Here is a 20,437-nt window from a genome sequence, read left to right as displayed (position 1 = left end):
CCTCAGTTCCTTCTTATCACCTGTGACAGAGAGAGCAGTTTCCCTATCTCTTGCACTTGTGGTCCTTAAACCAGAATTTTTATATATAGTTACCTTCTTAGGGCTTGTCTACACAGTAGTGTAATGAATTCTACTAGGGTGTGATTGCTAAAGCGCACTAACATGTTGTGCATGAATTGTTCTGTGTAGTCCCTGCTGGCATGCCTTGATATAGTGCTGTTTGAAACAGTAATTTGTAACGGCCTGGTCTACATTAAAAAGTTAGTTTTGATCCAGTCCCGTGGCTCAGGGAAGTGAAAAATCCATACCTCTGGGTGGAGTAGGTAAGATGACCTAAGCCTTGGTGTAGAGAGCACTATATTGACAGAAGAATTATTCAATCAATCTAGCTACTATCTCTTGGGGAGGTGAATTATCTGTGCTGATGGGAGAACCCTTCCCACTGGCTTTGTAGTGTAGTGTTTCAAGTGGAGACAAGTCCTAAAGCACACAAATAAATCGTTAGTGCTCATCAGCAGGGACTACATGGACCACCTAATGTGCAACACATTAATGCACTTTAGAAATCACACCTCCACAGTGCGTGTTATCCCACTAATATTAGACAAGCCCCTAATAATACATTACTAGTTAGGATAGTATTTTTATTAGGTTTTTGTTTGGTTTAACTATTTCTAGCTATATGTTTACCAGTACCAGGTGGTCAACTTCATAGCTGACCAATAATCTCCTGGTTTTTAATATTGCTGTTTATGTGGCACAGCAATACTACTCAGTGATTGGCATTATTATTTTTTCTTTGTGAGGAACATATCACTGAGAAATGCTGTTTTTCACTTGTTCTCCAGAGGAACCCTAATAGTCTGGGATGCATGTGTGACATACCCAGGGTACAATCTATGCTGATGAACAGTTGTGTCACCTCAGCCCTCTTACCTGGGCTGCCCTTTACACTGCTTTATGCTGTAGCTACCACTCCTGGTCTGCTCTCTCACAGCCTCCAGCATGTAAGTCACTTCAAGCCACATTGTATGAGTTCTGCAGCCAGCCACTCTTGAACCACACTGCAGGGTGACAACAGCATGCTGCCAATCCCAGACTTTCTCCTGGACAATACAGGCTCATATGAAGTCCATCATTTTATTAATAGAAAATGATATGGACAAATCCTGTTATCTCAAATGGAGTTTCCCAAATACTTCATTTCAAACACACTGATAAAGATAAAACAATAAAACAAGTTTATTAACTACAGAGAGAGATTTAAAATGAATACAAGTAGTGAGGCATGAAAGTCAGAATTGTTTACAAAAAAAAAAGTGACCAACTAGAGTAAATTCAAAGCAAGGTCTCTCACCACCTGTTTCAGCAGTCCTACTGGCTGAACTTCTTTCAGTCAAGATACCTCCTGCAGTCCAGTGTTGTTGTTTTTGTTCTTCAAGTGTCGTGAACGCTGTGGGCAGAGAAAAAGGGAGGAAGTCTTTCCTTTTATGGTCCTCTCCCTCCTTTGAGAAGCTTCTCCAGCAGGGAGCAGGGCGCCAGGCAGTTCACATTGTCAGGAACTCTATGCTGTTTCTTTGCTAAGATGTAGACTTTCATCCATGTCCCTTTTCCTGCTAATGAATGGCCATGCAAGCAAGTGATGGCTTATTTGATCTTGTTTATACCTGACTGAGGTGTCAGTTTGCCCATTGTCTCTGAGAAAGTAGTTTGGCCGCTCCCAGAATTTGAATGTTTCAGTAACATCATACAGTGGAATCTCATAACTTAATTGAATGTTGCAACACATATATTTTGCCAGGACAGCATTGACCAGTGAGTTATGGGTTTTCAAATAAGACCTCCCAAGGCATACTTTGTACCAAGATTATTATTATAGTGTGGAAGGGGTGAATACAGGGGTACAGACCATCACAGAGTGCTTGAACATGATTCTTTTAGATAAATAAATGAGACCTTCCTTGGATAAGGTCAGACAAGAATCTTCTGGCTCCGAGCAGTCCTCTTCTGAAAGTGCCTTGGTAGGTACTAGCTCTTCAAGTTTCGAGGCTCCTGCTTCTTCACTGAAGCATTCCTAGGCTGTTCCAGCTGCCACATCTTCCTCAGGAGCTGAAAAGGGTAGGACACAGCACCGCTACCCTAAGAAACACAGATGTGGTCCCAGGGACTTAGCAAAAGAAAGGGGAAAATCTCATCTTTCCTTTCAGATGAGGGTTGCTTGAGGCCTGACCAATGTCCCTTGGGCATGCATAGAAATCTCAGTATCTGTGCTCTAGTACCATTTGAGAGTTCATCTCTAGCTGCCTTCAGTATGGAGTCTGTAGTACCACCATCTACTGTGGTGCTGACAACTTCTAATTTGTTATTGTCAGTACCACAGCTTATGTAATGGGAGATTCAACTGTATCAGCACTGCCAGAGTCACCTTTGTCTTTCATAGTGAAAATACCTGCCACAATACCAACTGCTATGGTACCAGGGCCGTCTTTGGCGCTAGTAAAGAATCTCCTTTCCTTAGGCCCACAGACTTCTGCTAGCTCTGCTCCTCCGCTACATGTGGAGGACTTGTACCACTCTCTCTCAGAACATCATAGTGGGGAGTCACCACGTACTCACCTAGGCAACAGTCTTATGACTCCTACTTTTCAGATGAGTTTTCCGGAGCTAGGAGTCCTAGTAGGCAAATGGAATGTAGGGAGAGACCAGCTTCTTGGTATCCCTCACTCTGGCTGTCCACTTACTACATATGGTTCTTATTCCTGGCCATAGTGTGCACCTTGAGCATGTGTCATATCAGGAAGCCCTGCTCCTCTTTTCAATCCAAATCCAGATCCCTCTTGACAGAAATCTAGGTACAACAGCAACCACCTCCCAGCTCTTCTGTACAGAACTTGAGAATTTACATGTTTATGAAGAAAAGCAGCAGTATTCTACTAAAGTTGCTCCTGCCGGCATATCTTCATCACCAAGTGAAGCTGACACATCTTATACTTCTGCCCCTGTTGTATATAAGATTTTTTCTAAATCTTCTTTGTAGGGTGGCAGAGGTGCTGGAAATACCAAAAGAGGTTGTGCGAGAAAAGGCACACAACATTTCTGGACATATTGCACTCCTCTTTGCCTGAAACTTGGCTGTGCCTGTGAATGAAGGTCATCGTACGTCAACCTCTATTCCACCATCTTCTAAAAAAGCCGATGCAATATACAAAGTCAGTTTTTCAGACTTTTAGTATTTCTGCGTGCACCCAACACCTGGGTCACGGATGATTGCTGCAGCTCAGGAAAAGATAAGACAGCAACATTCAAAATCTACACTGAAAGAGAAGGAGCTGAAACACATCTCTTTGGCAGAAAAAGTTATTAATGTGCTAGTCTTAGAAAGGAGAGTCTGATAATTAGTATGAAAGTGGGCACAAAGTGTCTGATTTCCTTGATAAGGTATCACCACAAGACTCCAAAAAAGGATGAAAATATCTAACTTCAGAAGGACAGCTCATTGCGTGCACCTCTTTATAAGCAGCAATCAGTGCTTCAGATACTGCAGCTAAGTCAGTGGCAATAGCTATTCCTATGAGGCATGCCTTGGCTATAATCTTCTGGGATTCTCAGAGAAGTTCAGAATGCAATAGAAGATTTTCTTTTTGATGGAAATTAAATTGCAGCACCCAAACTGATAATGGTCTACTTTCACTAAATGATTTTAGGGCTGTGCTCAGATCCTGGGCATTTACAGCTTTCTGCCCAGGAGGAAGCAGTTTAGGTACAAACCTTATTCAAGACAAGCTCCTGCTTCCTCCTGTCAGTCATACCACTGAACTGCCCAGCAGGAAATAAAAGTTTCATAGGAGAAGACCCTCCTCTGCTGCTACTGTGACTTCATTGAGTCACATGCCAGCTTAAAAACAGTTTTCCATCCAGAGCTGTTGGGAACCTCATCTGAAGTTTCGTTTACACTGCACGTCACTTGTGGCGGCGTGTGGTATATGTGTAGTTCGCAGAAAAGCAGGTTGCATCCACAATGCAGTATGCAGCTACACATGTCAATGAAAGGTGGTGACTGAATGGATGCAGCTGGGAAAGGTTCAGCAGTGGGTATCTGCCAGAACCTTTCTCTGCAGCCTTCCCCCCTGCCTGAGCCTTTCCCTGCTGCTGGAGTCTTCCACTGTGGTGGGGAAAGGCTCTGGCAGCTCCCTCCAATGGGGAAGGGCTCTGACAGCAGGACATTACGCTGTTGAAAACGTAGATGGGGGTGGGGTGACGTACTGTTTGGGTGAGTAAAGAGTACAGGTTTCAGGCATGTCTGTACTCTGCTCTCCTAAGCAGCGCTTTACTGTCCATACTGCTATTTATATCCTTGTTAAGGAAGCGTGTGGTGTATGTATTGTACATGTCACCAAAAGGGGGTGTGGAATGTAGATATACCTTAAAACATCCCTATTTCCAGTTCAAAAACAGTTGATTTTATTTTCAAGAAGCTTGGAACATTGTTACCACAATCCAGTGAGTCCTAGAAATTGTAATTGAAAAAGGTTACTCAGCTCAGTTTCAAGCAGTTCTAAAACCCACCAATCTTCCCTCTCCCTTTTCAGGGGCCCTTCTCACCAGAGATTGTTGAATCAAGAGGTGAAACCCCTTCTTATGCTGGGAACAATAGAAGGAGTTCATCTTCTGTTTAGAGGGAAGAGTTTTTATTCTCATTAATTTAGTCCCTAAGAAGAGAGTAGGGTGGTGGTATATATGCATTTGAGAGAGCTCAGTATCTTCATTTGTTGGCTTACCTTCAGTGTGGCCAATCTGGCCTCCGTTATCCCTATGTTAGATTCTCAGGATTGTACTGCAGCTCTTGATTTCCAGGCAACGTTTTCATATATTGATCTATCCAGCTCACAAGAAATACTTAAGATTTGTAGTTACAACATCACACTACTACTAGAGAACTGCCTTTGTCTATCATTAGCCTCAAGAGTCTTTGTCTGTCACAGGAACAGCACATTTAAAGTGTCAAGGTATTATAGTTTTATTCGTGACTACTGCCCAATTCAGGAAAACTCTCCTCAGCAAGTCACAGACACCATACATCACATTTTTAAGCTTTTCACTGCTCTGGGCTCAAGATCAACAAAGATAAATCCTCGTTAGTGCCAACTCAAAAAACAGAATTTGTAGGAGCATTTCTAGACCCAACAGCAGTGAGAGCACACTTAACCCAAAGCAGGTTTGATGTCAGTCAGACTTCATAAATCAGTTACAGACAAATGAACAGATGACTGTAAGGGCTGGTCTAAGAATGTTAGGCCACATGGCGTTGTGTTCATTTGTGACTCAGTATCCCACACATCACCTTTGTTGTTTGCAAGTCTAGTTCAAGTCCACTTATCACCCAAGCAGACATCTCGGAGATGTGGCAGTTGAGATTCCACAAGAAATGCTATTATATTTAAATTGGTGGAAGAACCTCGATCAAGTTTGCAAGGGCATTCCATTTTCTCCACTTCTACCCCCAAAGATGATAGTAGTAGGTGCTTCAAGTTTGCGATGGGGAGCTCATCTTTTCCATCACAGGATCTGTGGTCATGTGCACAGATTCACTTGTACATCCACATATTAGAACTCTGATCTGCTTGGCGCATATGATACTTTTTCCTTTCTTTCAAGGCATGAACTGATAGTACCACGACATTGGTTTATGTAAACAAACAATGAGGAGCTGCTAGGCTGTGGAACTGGTACACTGAACACCAAGTTATAATCATTGCTCTGTGCTCGGATTACAGAATAAGTTGGCAGATGGCCTGAGCAGGTATTTTTCTTACAAACAGTCATGATCAGTAAAGGATTCCCTCATTCAAAGAGTATTCCAGTGCTGGGATAAGCCGTACATAGACTTGTTCGCTACAGAAAATAACACATCGTCAAACCTACTGTTTGAGTGGGTCAGAACCTAGGATTCCAAGCAGAAACATTTTTCATAGTATGGACTGGGGTGTGATATATGCACACCCACTTTTTTTTTTTAACAGGACTTTTGAGGAAAAATCAAATGAGAGTCTTGGTAATAGAGCTGGACAGGAAACAGTTTTCCCCTCCCATGATAATATTTGAGATTTAAAAAAAAAAAATTCCCATCCTGAAACAAGACAAAAAGTCAATGTCAGAAGTTTTCGTGAACCAAAAATAAATAACAGAAAAATGCTTTGGGTTAATCAAATGTTTTCTTGATTTTCACCATTTTTTTGTTTGTAATTAGCTTAAATTTTGAACCTGCTTAAAATGACGTCTTTGAATTTTTTGTTTAGAAAATTATTTAAAAATGTTGCAACAAAACATTTTGGCAGCTTCAGATTGAAAAAAAAAAGTAGAAAAAATAGTTGAAACCAATCTTTTCCTGCAAATAATTTGTTTTGACACATCCACATTTTCCAGTGGAAAAAATGCTTTGTCAAAATATTCCCCACCAGCTCTATGCTGTACTGTTTTTATTAGCACTAGTGAGGCCCAGACAATACTGATACAGACTGGTTAAAACTTTCCAGACATCTTCCAGAAACATTGCCAGTGTCTATGAACATGATTTCTCAGGACAGTTGGAAGAGTCTTCATTCAGACCTGGCATCTCTGCATCTTGTGGCCTGGATGCTGAGTGGCTAACTGATTCTGAGAAACCTAGCCTCAGCGATGTACAAAACATTTTGATATGAAGTAGAAAAGATTCAGAAACATTGGATGTACCATTAGAATTTCTTTTTCCCTGGATCCAAGTGGTATTATCCTGTAGCTGCTATGGACTGGTCCCATTGGTATGGAGATGCTTTATGGGACCAGAGGGTCCTGCACAGGCCTTGAAGGAAATTCCTAAAACAGAACGTGGTTGCTCAGGTTATGCACTGGGACCAGGATTTAGGCTTCAAGTGTAGCTTACAAACCTTGTTTCATGCTACTTCCAGATTCAGGAAGGGGACTGCATTGGTTTGTTTGTGTCACAGTTGGAAAAGGTGTCTTTGTAACTCAAAAGCTCAAAATTTAGCTTTTTAAGAATGAAAGCTTAGATTCCGTAGAGACTGTTAAGCCACCCCATTCACCAGAGAAAGTCTTACTCACCACTGGTGAGTGGATTTGTCAAGTACTGAAGTATAACTTTTTCAATGTGATGGAATTATTGCTTATATCTATTTGGATAATAGTGTCATATGGCACAATGAACTTTAAAAAACTATATATGACAGCATTTGGATCATTTGAATAATGGATCCAAGATATTGGATCAGAGAAGAAAGAAGCTGGTGGTTTGAGGTTATGGGTGGAAAAAGGTTGAGAATCCCTGCAGTTGTGGAAGCTTCAAGTATTATGCCAAATCAGGCCTTCATGGTGCTAATACAAATACCACACTTGCCTTAGAGTATAATTGTACATGTTTTATTTGTACAAAAATGTCTTTATGGTTGTATTATGAACAAGGAAAATTAGTATTAAGGCTGTTTGGGGTACAAGGCCATGGCTTTGTGTTAAAACAAAGGTAAATTTTGCAGCCATTACAACTTTGATAGAATAAAGTCTCCGTATAAAAATTAGTAGCTTCAGTAGCCTCTTGTGACCTGGCCTACAATTTTAGGTTATCTGATTTCAGCAGGAGAGCACTTACAACTGAGATGATTGCCTAATTTGCAGTATTGATTTCTGAGAGAATAAGGCACAGTATGTGAAAACCAACGTCTAAGCAGTAATTGGTCTTAAGAGTGTAGAAAATATTTTTTTCCAGTAGAATTTTGAGAATTGTTCTTGAATATTTGATAACTAATCTTTTTTTTTGAGGGGGGGAAAGAGTAAAAGTTGTTTAAAAACTTAAATAATTTTCAGTTTGTATGGTGATATAGCCCATGATATAATATTTGCTTTTCTTATGAGCTAACCTTTACTTTATCTTTCAGTAGAGATTAATTAAATGCAGGGTTAAACTGTTAAAATTTGTCACATGAAATTAAAGGATTATTTTAAATTGTCATTAGTACAGCAAAACTTAACGTTATGTACTTTAATATGATATTCATGTATGCTAGGTAAAGCCTAAAGTATTTTTAACAGAGTAAGATGAGAATATGTATTTTTAATTGCAGTTACCTTTTAACTAGATGCAATTTTCAGCTTTTCTTAAAAATAGCTTAGATCTGACAAATTTCCTTTAACCACCCCACCCCCCAAAAATCATATGCTACAGCAGCCTTTTACTCACAGTTCTTGAGTGTTTGCCAGTAAGGTCCACCTTTAGCCAAAAAACAAACAAATGTCTTTAACACATGAGACAAATCAGTTCTGTTGGTTCACCAACCTTCAGCTCACCCAACCAATGACTGTACAGTACCAGAAGGATGTTAATACCACTTCACCTAAAACTGTAAGTTAAAACTTAAGGTCTGATGGAATGGTTGGAGCACAATTGGCAAGTGTTCATTTTTGTTTTAATATCAACAATTTGTTTATTATCAAACAATAGAAAATGAAGTATTGCACAATGTATTCATAGAGGGTAGGACAGTACTAGAGTTTAAAACTGGCTTTAAAAAAAACCAAAACCTTAGTTGATAGCCAGTACACCAATATTAATTTTGCCTTAGTCCTTTGTGCTTTAATTTAAAAGCATGTGATAAATACGTGGATTTTTAAAAAATATATACCCTCAGTCAACTTTTAGACATAATGGTCCACAGATAAACCCTCTGGTTTGGGAGTTAGAATTTCTTATCATTTACTGATTTTCTTATCCTGTCAGTATAGTTGAAGTGCTGTTTAAACTTGATGTATGTTCCTCTGCAGCCCTAAAAAAGATTGACTGAAACAACACTCCATATAGAATAGCGTAGTCAGTCTGTCTGTCTTTGAAACAATTGGAGTAACAGTGGATAAACTTTAGTTGTAATTTAGTTAGGCCTCTAGTGAGATTCCACTTCCTGGATTTCCCTGGGTCTGCTGGAGTATCATGCAGTTTGTCTACCATTGCTATTTTAGTATAAGTATGAGGAGTTCCCTTTTTTAAATACTACTTTGAATTAAGTCATAGCAGCAGTAGTGAAACTAGTTGGACAGCACTTCAGGGTGGTTTGGAGAATTAGGTTTGCAAATATATTCATTGTAGTGCTGGGAAGCATTCCAATATTTCTTTTGCCATACATTTGGGTTCCCATTTGTTAAAAAGGAGTTGATCTGTTTTGAGTTTGAGCAGTAGAACTACTTTTTTTTTTTTTAAGAAGAATGCAGTACTTCTGGGGAAGCTGCGTTTTTCAGTAAATCCATCATGAAATCCTTACTCTTAAAGATTAAAAAAGAATAGTATGTACTTCAGCAGTGTAAAAGCAAAAGGATTTACAGTGTGGTTTAGTGCACATATTGGTGCTGTGCTGGGACTTTAAAGTGAATGTTTTAAAAGTAAATGTTTCTGATCAAACTTGAAAGACAGGCAGGTGATAGCCAGTTTTATGAGTCGGTCTCTCCCCACCCCCCTTTTTAGCCAAATTAATTTTTAGATCATATTGACAAGATACGATGCTCACTACCAGTATAAATAACTGACTTGTTAATTACACTTCACAGCCTTTTTGTGTAAATATAAAGTACTTGCAGGTATTTGAATGCTTGCGATGTCTTGGAGTTTAACAGTCAGGATTTTTTTTTCCAGCAAGACCACATGACTTCTTTGATGCACAAACACTGGATGCCATACGACATCGAGCCATCTGCTTCAACCTCTCAGCTCATATAGAAAGTTTAGGAAAAGGCCATAGTGTTGTATTTCATAGTACTGTAAGTATTATGTTGTTTCGTCCTTCATATTTGCATTTATGTATCTGAAAGTGTAATGGCTACAAAGTGTAATATTATTCTAATTCTCACCTGAGTGAAGATCTTGTTCTTAATGATATTCCACATGCAAAAATATTAATAGGGAATTTTCACTTAATATTAAAAACAAGGAAATCGAGGAACTTAATTTTTAAGGTATGTTGGCAGTTATTTCCAGGAATCTTAGTTTTGTACCCTAGGTTTGAGATCCAGTTTTGTGCCCTAAGTTTGGGCAGTATCTTAACAGTAGATACGTAGTGATGAACAATTTAATTTCAAGGTGTCTTCCCAATCAAAACTCATTTCATTGGCTTTGTAGTATGATTTTGTTAGTATCATAATGTGGAATTTTTAGGGCTTACTATTAAAAAAAAATTCAAAAAAGGATACTAGAATGAGAATAGTTGAAAATATACTTATCAAGAGAGATTAACAAAGTCCTATAAAGTATGTATGCTTGTTTTTGTGTGGTCCTATTGGTGGACTGATGGGGACGTCCAACCATGATCTACATCCAGGTCTTTTTTTCATTATAAAAGTTATGACCAAGATAAGTATCTTAATCAAAATTCACTGTTCTCCAGTTCCCATAAGCATACCACCAAAATACTAGGCAAGTAGCAGCTGATGAACTCAATTTCAGTCCCTTTTACGTGTAATATTTTTAGTATTGTATTTTAGATTTCCTACTAAGAATATGTAGATGGACAGGACTGATATTAACATACACTGATGCAGAGATCAGCGTGGTTCACTTAAAAAAAAATTGTGTGATAGTGTTCCATCAGTGATGAAATATAGGAATCAGAATTTCAAAAAGTGTCGATTCCCAATTTTCCTTGCTAGGTCAGGTGATGTGGATATGCAAGAGAATGAAGACATAGCAATCATAGTGATGAATTTTAAGCAACGGGCCACTAATTCATTAACTTTAACAAAACTGTTGGAAGGGAAGGGAATTGTGGTCCACTGAACTACAAGCATTTAATTGGGTTCAGTGCAAGGTTAACTGATTTTAAGGTATACAACTGCTAGAAAGGAAGGAGGGCTATCCTTGGCCTAACCCTCCATATGCAAGAACAGGACTCAGCCCAGCTGTTGAATCCAACCCATGGGAATGGTGCATTAAGCTTAAGACTTCAATCCCGTCCCATGCACCACAGGATACAGGCCTATTGACTTATGTGTCCTGTGCTGGAGTTTTACGTCAGCTAGCGAACTCGTAAGTCCTATTACCCACAGTGGACATGAGCTGTAAGTAGAGACCACAGTTGCTCCATTTATTGCTATTACCTTCTTTTAATTGGTTTCAGAGTAGCAGCCGTGTTAGTCTGTATCCGCAAAAAAAACAGGAGTACTTGTGGCACCTTAAAGACTAACAAATTTATTTATGGAACACACAGACAGGGGATATTTATACATACAGAGAACATGAAAAGGTGGAAGTATGCATACCAACAGGCAGAGTCTATGGAACACACAGACAGGGGATATTCTATGCATCCGAAGAAGTGAGCTGTAGCTCACGAAAGCTCATGCTTAAATAAATTTGTTAGTCTTTAAGGTGCCACAAGTACTTCTTTTAATTGTCATCCTGTCATATTTTTCTAAATAAACACGCCTCCAGGATGCTGCGAGGAAAGCGAAAATCCTTACAACTCATCTGTCTTAGTTGGAGGGGGAAATTCTGTCCTTATTCCCCAAAAGGCTGTCTGGTCAGACTCTCAGCAAGTGTGGAAGCCCAGCTCTGGCAACATGAGTAGGGAAGTGTGACCAGGTCAAAGATTGTGCTGTAAAAGTAGTGGGTCCTAAATGCAGTTTTGGGGACTCTTTCCACTTGTCCACACACACACACCCCTACCTACCTACCTACTTTTTGGAGGAGGGGGCTTCCTTCTCTTCCTCATGTCCGCCACTCATGAGATGGTGGGAAGATGGGGCACTGACTAGGTCTCAAGGCCATTAGGTACTTAGGTCATAGTCAACTTAAATACCCATAGATATTAGCCTATCTCTCATCAACACCAGACTTCAAATTTGTCACATGCAGTTTGGCAAACAGTGCTACAGCTACAGCCCACATATACAGGACATCTTCAGATAGGGGTGGGAATGGGAATTGTAATCTGTGAGAGCCTTTTACACCAAAGGAAGGAAAAAATCCAAAAGAAAATGGAATTGGTTCCTGGAAACTAGGTGGAACAAAATGGAGTCAGCACGATGCAGTATTGTATATGATGGATGTCTCTTCATTGAGAGAAAATTAGAAGCCTTTTCTAGGGTGAAAAATCTGGGAATAGTAATTATAGATTTGATGTCTCATCCCTTACTGAAGGCATTTCTTTTGTAATTTTTGAGCCTGTTCCTCTATAAGCAAGATAATTTAGACAGTTGGGGTACTGTTTCATTAATAAGACTACTTACACCTCTACCCTGATATAACGCTGTCCTCAGGAGCCAAGAAATTTTACCGCGTTATATGTGAAACCGAGTTATATTGAACTTGGTTTGATCTGCCGGCGTGTGTAGCCCCGCCCCCCTGGGAGCACTGCTTTACCACGTTATATCTGAATTCGTGTTATATCAGGTCACGTTATATCGGGGTAGAGGTGTACTAAAGTTTTTGTGTAGTATATAATAAATTCTTGTCAAATATGAGATGGTTTGCTTTGAATATCACTGTTTTAACTCATACAGATTATTTCAAATGTTAGATTCTTGGTGATATAACTTTATCAAAATTGAATTCTTTGAGCAAGATTTTTGTGATAGGTAAAGTTTTATCTTCTTATCTGACTAGGATATTTGGCTATTGTAGTTGCTGCTTACTTTGACTAGATAATAATAATAGGTATATCTCCAATTATTATTATCTCCTAGAACTGGAAGGGACCTTGAAAGGTCATCGAGTCCAGCCCCCTGCCTTCACTAGCAGGACCAAGTACTGATTTTTGCCCCAGATCCCTAAGTGGCCCCCTCAAGGATTGAACTCACAACCCTGCGTTTAGCAGGCCAATGCTCAAACTGCCTGCATGTTTACATTTTTCCTATTTTTTTCTCGTCTAAACTCAGAATTGGTTGACTTACTGTCATCTTTGTTGTTGGCATTTGGAGTGTCTTCATAATTGAGCTAAGTAGAAAACATGAGACATCACATTCTATTTACCTGTCAGTGACAGATTCTAATCTTCATTCAAACTTGCAATTTGTAGTTTGTCTGCCTGGGATGTTGCTTTCTCAAGATGATACTTTTTCTATTTATGATTAGCTTTGAAATTGATAGGATTAGTTTATTTTGGAATATTTGAAGGCTGACCCACTTCTCCCACAAGAGAGATTTCTGATTTCTGAATTTTCAACTTCAGCTTTGTGAAACTAATTCTTTGAACACCACCAGTGTTACACAGAAATTGTGGAAAAGGGTACTATTTTCCCATCTCTTTGGGTTTTTTTATTTTCACTGCAGGCAAATTAGAAGTATAAAAACGATTACTATATCTTATTCTGGGTTTATTTCAGAGTTCTGTTTCTTGCTGGTTCCACTTATGAGAGACCATTCGAAATGTTTAAAAATGTGAAATCAATAATGTAGTTGCTATGGAATGCAGGAAGTTAAGTTGTTGCCAATTTTTTTTGTTTTTGAAGGTGAGGGTTTTCTGCTTTCCAGAAGAGGTCAGCAGATTACCGTTCATCTATAATTAACCTTTCTGATTCCTAACTAGAAAGACTTTCAGATGATCAGTGCTGTAAAAGTAGATACACTGTATACAGGAATCTAGTTGCAGAGGGAAACTGAATTACAGTATAAGTATTTTATAAGAAAGGTGTATGACTTTTTCAAAAGAAATAGTACTATACATAACTCACCCACTTAAAATTATCATCTCGTACATAATGTTTTATTTTACAACAGGGTGAACAGTACACTTAAAAATAAAATATTTCACATGAGTGGAATAAATTTAGTTTTAAAAATAATGCTTTTTTTTTTTAGAGGACCTTTGAGTCTTTACAGCAGTGGGGTGACAGCAAAGCTAGCTTCTACTATTTCAGTTATATTGTGGCTTTTGCAAACAGAAGCCATAATATTCTAGTTGCTAATATTACAGTGGCTGGTTTGCATACTCCTGACTGTCCATGTATTCGTGGTTTACACCATGAAATGAGCACTACTTGTGATTCTGGTCCTCTCCAAATTAGATCCATGGGAGAGTCAGAATTACTAATTACTAGTGCAGCACTATTTCTGATAGATGAGGTTCTGTAGCTGTTTGGGTAATCTATTTTAACTTGACTTTTCAAAATTTTAGCGGTTTCTGTCTTTCAGTGAAAGAGTTCTGGTCAGTTTAGTGTGTAAATTTAGGGGACAAAAGTGTTCTTACTTAAAGTGTGACTAGAAAATCTGTCATCCATGTCAAACTAGTTATTCAGCTCTCTTTTTAGGATACCAAGTAATCCATATTCTGTAAGGGTAAGAGAAGCTAATGATACAAGTTACAAGAAAAAAAAAATTAGAGTGAATTGGATTTAGAATTTCTGTCTAGGAAAACCCATAAAATATACCTTTCATAACATATATATATATATATAATATAGCATGCAATTAGAGAATATATATATATATATAATCTCTAATTGCATGCTATAACTATGTACTAACCTATAATGGTTAGTCATTATTAACTTTTCCATTATAAAATAATCAGCAACTTGACCTTGAGCCTATTCAGTTGAATTTGCTGTTAATTCTAGAGGGGTACTTCTTTCCTCTATTGAGGTCCTGGTTTCTTGCATTGATCACCTCTATTCACGTACAGTTCTGACTAGAGTTGTTCCTTAAAGCCAAGAGTTAGGCTCTTTGTCATGACCTGCCCCTTCCTCGGTGCACACCTTATTAAGCACCGGTGCAACATCAGTGCATCCTTTTTGCCCCTCTAATCTTCTTAGGGAAGATTTGGAGAGAAGGGCAGTTAACAGGAAAGGATGGCAAATGTGGGTAGCCCAATGTGCAGCAAAGCATGGGATGGACTAAGGTCTAAGGTAATCTTAGGAACTTGCTTGTAAATATCGAGCCTTGATGGCTGCTTTTCTTAATTCTTTTGAGGAGCCTGCAGATCTCTTCAAAGCTCACTGTCAGACTACTCCTACAATCCCCGGGTTTGACAAAACACAAAACTTATTTAACAAGAGTAAACATAATACTAACAAAACAACATTCAGTAACCTTTCTACTTCATACTCCACTGAGGACTGCCTAAGCTTATAAAAGCCCATCAGTGCTGCTTCTCCTCACAGGAGCTAACTGACTAACTTTCTTCCTTTTCCCAGGAGCTAGCTGCTGATCCTTCAAATTCAACCTCTGAAGTTCTGAATGAGTTCTCCGTGTGGAGATTCTATCCAGAAGTCCAAGCCTCTGTTTCTGTGCACCTAGTGGCATGTGTACTTTTTGCTTTGTTCCCTAACATATCTCGTGTAAGCCTGCGTGGCTGTCCCTCCTGGTCTTTCTCTGAAGCTGTTGAGCCCTTAGCACTGCAACAATTAGTGGGTATTAGCAGTCTTTAGAGCTCAGTCTCCTTGATCTGGGCAGGGCAATGGCGAGTCTGTGAACCCTGGCCCTCGGGCAGGGCATGGCACCAACAATTAGGGGCTCTAATCTGCAGTCAGGACACAGTAACACAGTCTATAAGCCCAGACCCTGGGGCAGGGGAGCAAACAGTTAGGGGCTGTGGTCTGCAACCACGACAGAGTGGTAAGGCAGTCTCGGAGCTCAGGCAAGGGTGAGCACCAAACATAGGCCTCCTGGCCTAATGCGGGGAGGCTGCCACCCCAGGAGTGGGGTTGCAGGGGGACCCCCCCCACACCCTACTCTACCAGTCCCAGCCCAGCGCCCTAACGGTGACCGAGTGGTCCGCCACTGGGTCAGTGGGGATCCACCCGCAACATGCCCACCTAGTATTAGGCCAAGGTCCAACCAGACTGTTGTCTAGTTTCCCAGGCTACTTCCAAATGCTGGGGAGGTAGGTACCTCCGTGCTGTAGGTGTCCTCCATCTCCTTGGGATCGGTCATCAGTGATAGCCTGAGCCGATGGTTGATGCCTCGGTCGGCCAGCAGCCCTGGAAGCTCTAGCCAGTAATCGGGGTAGCCCCAGCAGCTCCTTGTCATCTGTCAGGTGCTGGCCTTAGGAACTCTGGCCAGTCCTCAGGCGGCAGCTCTGGGAGCTCTTCCTCAGCGTCCCACTCCAGAGGCAGGGGAGAAGCCTCTGTGTCTCTTGGCAGCTCCAGCCAAACTGAGCTGCAGGGCCTGCCTTTTGTACTTTCTCTTCCTGTCCTGCCCCTCAGCTTCTGGCGGGGTAGGCATGGCTTTTCTGGCTCTGCAGCCCAAGGGGGGGCTGTTGTCCTTCTTGGTCCCTCTCTGAGGGAGACCACACCTCCTCGCTACACACCACCATACGGTTTTGCTAAACATTTTTTGACAGCATCTACTGTCAAACAATTTTTAAATCAACATGGTTCCTTCTCAGATAGACGTGGTAGATGAGGTAATATCTTTTATTGGACCAACTTCCTCCTGCCGTGGGCAGGAAGCCTGACGTATGTGTTCCCTCCAGTTCCACTCATGGGCAAGGTCCTAGTGAAAATCAAGAGAGACAGGGCTCAGGTTATCATATCTTCCCGGTGTGGCCTCACCAGCACTGGTTTGGGACGCTGTCGAGCCTGGCAGCAATCCCTCGGTGGCCCCTGCTGAATTGACCTGACCTACTGTCACAGGATCATGGCCACCTCTTGCACCCCAACTTCATGTCCCTCCACCTCACGGCTTGGATGTTGCGTGGCTGAACCCTGAGGAATGGGCCTGTTCGGAAGTAGTCCAGAAGATCCTCCTTGGGAATAGAAAGCCCTCGACCAGACAGATTTACCTGGCAAAGTGGATGAGGTTCTCCTGCTGGGCGGCCAAACGGGGCATCTCCACTTCGCATTCTTCGGTGCAGTTGATCTTAGACTCCCTGCTTCATTTGAGGAACCAGGGCCTGGCGCACTCCTCTATCAGGATGCATCTACTGGCCATTTTAGCCTTTCATCCGCCAATCCAGGGGCAGACGGTGTTCTCCCATGACATAACGGTCAGGTTCCTCAGAGGTCTTGAGAGACTTTTTCCACAAGTTCGATCCCCAGTCCCTCATTGGGATCTCAGTTTGGTTCTGTCCAGGCTCACGGGTCTGCCCTTTTAGCCTTTGGCCTCATGCTCCCTGTCTCACCTATCGTGGAAGGTAGCTTTCCTGGTGGCAGTGACGTTGGCGAGGTGAGTCTCTGAGCTGCGAGCCCTGACCTCAGAACTGCCGTACACGGTCTTCTATAAGGACAAGGTTCAGCTCCGGCCCCACCTGTCTTCCTTCCCAAGGTGGTGTCTATTTTCCACATGAGCCAGGACATCTTTTTTCCAGTCTTCTGCCCTGGCTTTCTACCTAGATGGGACAAAGTCTTAAGTTGACTCAGCTTTTCATCTCTACAGCTGATAGAATGAAAGGCTGAGGATTTCTAACTGGATCACCTCTTGCATTCATACCTGCTATGAGCGGCAGGAGTCCCTCCACTGCCGATTGTCAGAGCTCACTCGATCAGAGTGTGGGCATCTTCGGCCTTCCTGGCACACTTCCTGATCCAGGACATCTGTGAGCCGCAACATGGTCCTCGGTGCACATGTTCATGCCCCCTCCTGACATCACTCAGCAGGCCTGGGATGATGCTAGGTTCAGCAGAGCTGTGTTGCAATCTACACATCTCTGAACTCCTACCCACCTCCGAGGGGTACTACTTGGGAATCACCTAAGTTGAATGGACATGAGCAAGCACTTGAAGAAGAAAAGACAGTTACCTTTTTCTGCAACTAGTGTTCTTCAAGATGTGTTGCTCATGTCCATTCCACAACCCACCCTCCTTCCCCACTGTTGGAGTTTCCGGCGAGAAGGAACTGAGGGTGGCAGGAGCTGGCGGTGCCCTATATACTGCGGCATGTGTGCACCACTCTAGGGGGTGAGCCGGTCCCCTACAGCAGGGGTCCCCAACCTTTTCAGGACCAGGGACCGGTCATGCCTGCGGAGGGAGCGCTCGTCCCGCGGCTCCGGTAGACCTCCCGCAGGCCTGCGGGAGGTCCACCGGAGTCCCGGGAGCAGCGGACCTCCCGCAGGAATGATTGCGGAGGGAGCGCTCGTCCCGCGGCTCGGAGGATTCCGGGGGCCTGGGGTCTTCGGCGGCGCGGGGCCCTTCTGTTCCGGGACCCGCTGCCAAAGTGCCCCGAAGACCCGCGGCGGGAGCCCCCCGCCACCGAATTACCGCCGAAGACCGGGCTGCGCTTCGGCGGCGGGTCCCGCCGCGGGTCTTGGGCACTTCGGCGGCGGGTCCCGGAACAGAAGGGGCCCCGCCGCCAAGACCGGGCTGCGCTCGATGGCGGCGGGTCCCGCTTCCCCTGCCCGCCCCGCCGCCGCTTTCTCCCGGCCCCGGCCGCAGCCTCCATCCCCGCCCCGCCTGGCCCGGCCCCGCTTCAGCCGCCCGGCCCCGGCTTCTCCCCGGCCTCGGCCTCTTACCCGAGCGCGTCTCCGGCAGGGCCTGAGCTCCGTCCCGCTCAGAGCCGCGTGGTGAGGGGGCGGGGCTGTGAGCTCCACGCCGAGCGGAGGCAGCTGCCCCGCCTCCCACGGCGCCGGGCGGGCTCAGGGGCTCGGCCGGAGTCTCGGCGCGTGATGCGCCGAGGCTTCCGGAGAGGGGCGGAGGCGGGAGCCTCCGCTCTTCTCTAGGGGGGCCCTGCGGAGCCCGGGGCCCGGGGCAAATTGCCCCCTTTGCCCCCCCCCCCCGGGCGGCCCTGGGCTCGGGTAGACCTCCCGCAGGCACGCCTGCGGGAGGTCCACTGGGTCGGTTCGTGGCCCGGTTTGTAAGAGGCCGCGGACCGGTACCGGGCCGCGGACCGGGGGTTGGGGACCCCTGCTCTAGCACAGGGGTTCTCAAACGGAGGGTTGGGACCCTCAGGGGATCGCGGAGTTATTACATGGGGGGTCACGAGCTGTCAGCCTCCACCCCAAACCCTGCTTTGCGTCCAGCATTTATAATGGTGTTAAATATATAAAAAAGTGTTTTTAATTTACCAGGGGGTTCTCAAAGCCTTGCTATGAGGAGGGGTCACCAGTACAGAAGTTTGAGAACCACTGCTCTAGCTCCCTCTCCCCCAGCATTGTCTTCTATGTGCAAGCTGGGCTCTGCAGAGTCCAGTGGCCCCTAGTGGGCACAATAGTTCAGAATTCCCCCAAGAGTAACAGTTTGTATGTACAAGGGAGAAGAATAAAGATTGCACAGGCATCCATAAATGTAGCATTTCTTTTTGTGTGATTTATTCTGCAATCTAAATACATTAAAGGAACATTAGGTTTTGGATTTAATTTTAGAATGAGATTTTAAGCTCCATCAGGCAAAAATTTTGTCTCCATAGGTATTTAATAAAGCATCACATGCATTTTTGTAACTATACATAAGTTGTGGATCTTATTCAGTAATTTCAATTTTGAAGTAACTTTGCAAAATCTTGACTGATTTTTTTTTAAAAAGCTTTAATTAAAAAAAATAAATTTCAAGTTACATCTAAATTTTTCATTCAGTGATTGTTGGATATGTCAAGTATGAGATACTAAGGGAAATTTAAATGAAAGGGTTACAACCTTACTAAACTATTCGAGCAGTTCTATACATAGATTTCTTATGCATATAATTATCACTGTCTTTGATTAAACAATTTTTAATTAAGTAGTTGTTTCAATTGGATAAAACTTAGCAAGGGAATGTAAATGTGAGCAAATATTCTGCAGATGTGATTTTTAAATAACGTTTATTTTAACTGTTAATGTCAGGTAATAGCTAAAAGAAAAGAGGAGTCTGGAAAAATAAAACTCTTGCTTCACTGGACACCAGAAGACATGTGAGTACATACATTGTCAATTATACCATTTGCGTGTGGAAGTGTTTACAATCCAGTTAATGTGCTCTCCTTTATTATTCTTTGAATATTTAACAGTACATTTTCTGTGTAAATACTGGGTTTTTTAAAGTAACCTGGGTGTTTGGAACAAAAGAGTCATTAACTTTCTCTTTTGTCTAGTTGATTTTCTTCAGTTGCCAAGTCATTGAGATGATCCATTATTACCGTCTCTATGTAAATGCCTTTTAAAAAATACTTTGTTTTTCCATAAGTAGGTGTATGTGCTGTATTAGGCCAGAGTAAATGTTAATAGCCAGTGCTGTTAATCATTGAAATGTAGAATTACTAGGACTATCAAGTGATTAAACAAGAATAGAATACCATTTATTTAAATATTTTTGGATATTTTCTACATTTTCAAATATATTGATTTCAATTACAACACAGAATACAAAGTGTACAGTGCTCACTTTATATTTATTTTTTATTACAAATATTTTCACAATAAAAAACCAAAAGAAATAGTATTTTTCAATTAATCTAATAAGTACTGTAGTGCAATCTCTTTATCATGAAAGTTGAACTTACAAATGTAGAACTGTATACCAAAAAAAATGACTGTATCAAAAAATAAAAGAATGTAAAACT

General features: G+C 42.1%; 1 protein-coding gene across 2 annotated transcripts in view; it reads left to right on the top strand.

Moving 5' to 3' along the window:
- Window positions 1–20,437, top strand: part of AEBP2 (AE binding protein 2) — an 82,178-nt gene that overhangs the window by 49,148 nt on the left and 12,593 nt on the right. For both annotated transcript variants that reach the window (XM_039544448.1, XM_039544457.1), the window contains exons 5-6: window positions 9,668–9,792; window positions 19,722–19,789. In XM_039544448.1, coding sequence (XP_039400382.1) covers window positions 9,668–9,792; window positions 19,722–19,789 — 193 coding nt within the window. The remainder of the gene's footprint in view (window positions 1–9,667; window positions 9,793–19,721; window positions 19,790–20,437) is intronic.

The sequence above is a fragment of the Mauremys reevesii genome, linkage group 1, assembly GCF_016161935.1.
Source record: "Mauremys reevesii isolate NIE-2019 linkage group 1, ASM1616193v1, whole genome shotgun sequence".
In the NCBI taxonomy this organism is placed as follows: domain Eukaryota; kingdom Metazoa; phylum Chordata; order Testudines; family Geoemydidae; genus Mauremys; species Mauremys reevesii.
This window is presented reverse-complemented; position numbering and strand designations above follow the sequence as displayed.